The sequence below is a fragment of the Egretta garzetta genome, unplaced genomic scaffold (genome assembly GCF_000687185.1).
Source record: "Egretta garzetta isolate BGI_Z169 unplaced genomic scaffold, ASM68718v1 scaffold207, whole genome shotgun sequence".
NCBI lineage: Eukaryota > Metazoa > Chordata > Aves > Pelecaniformes > Ardeidae > Egretta > Egretta garzetta.
Window position 1 is genome coordinate 531,275 of NW_009260185.1, and position 781 is coordinate 532,055.

Genomic DNA, 781 nt, shown 5'->3' on the forward strand with positions numbered 1-781 from the left:
GCTCCCAGGGGGGTGGCAGGCGGGGGAGTGGAGGGGAGCGTGAGCACAACGCTCTTGTGTCCCCACGTCCCCAAATTCTGGTGACCCTGTCCCCATGCTCCTGCCCATGTCCCGGTACCCGTGTCCCTGCGTCCCCAACTGCCCGTGTCCCCAGCCCGTCTCCATATGATCAGGTGGCTCAAGTCCCTGTGTCCCCACATCCCCAATTGCCACAGCCCCTGTCCCCATGCCTGGATCCCTGTGGTGTACCCATGCCCCAATCCCTGTGCCCATGTCCCCAGATGCCCCAGCCTGTGTCCCTGTGCTGTACTTCTGTCCCCATGTCCCCAGCCCATGCCCATGTACCCAGCTGCCCCAGCACACATCCCTGTGCCTGACCCTGTCCCCATGCCTTGATCCCTGTGTCCCCAGCTGCCCCAGCCTGTGTTCCGGTGTCCCCAGCTGCCCCAGCCTGGGTCCCTGTGTCCCCACGTGCCCCAGCCTGTGTCCCCAAATGTCACATTCTGTGTCCCCACATGCCCCAGCCCATGTCTCCACATCCCCAAGTGCCCTAGGCTGTGTCCCCATGTCCCTGTGCCATGACCCTATTCTCATGCCCAAGGTCCTGGTGCCCAAGCACCCGTGTCCCCCTGTCCCCGCAGATGGCCTTTACCTGCTGTGTCCCCGGTGTGAGGCCCAATCTCCTGGCTCCCGCGGTGGCGGTCTGGGGCCCCGGCTGCCCCGAGCCTCAGTTTCCCTCTGCCACCAGGCACCCACTTGCGCCTGTGTCCCCAAGGCGGGG

At 65.6% G+C, this 781-nt stretch overlaps 1 protein-coding gene across 1 annotated transcript in view; it reads right to left on the minus strand.

Annotated features, from left to right (window-relative positions):
- Nucleotides 1-727: 727 nt before the first annotated feature.
- KIRREL3 (kirre like nephrin family adhesion molecule 3) overlaps nt 728-781 on the minus strand; it is a 138,968-nt gene continuing 138,914 nt past the window's right edge. Inside the window, exon 19 of the mRNA XM_009642154.1 lies at nt 728-762. Within this exon, the coding sequence (XP_009640449.1) occupies nt 728-762 (35 nt within the window). The remainder of the gene's footprint in view (nt 763-781) is intronic.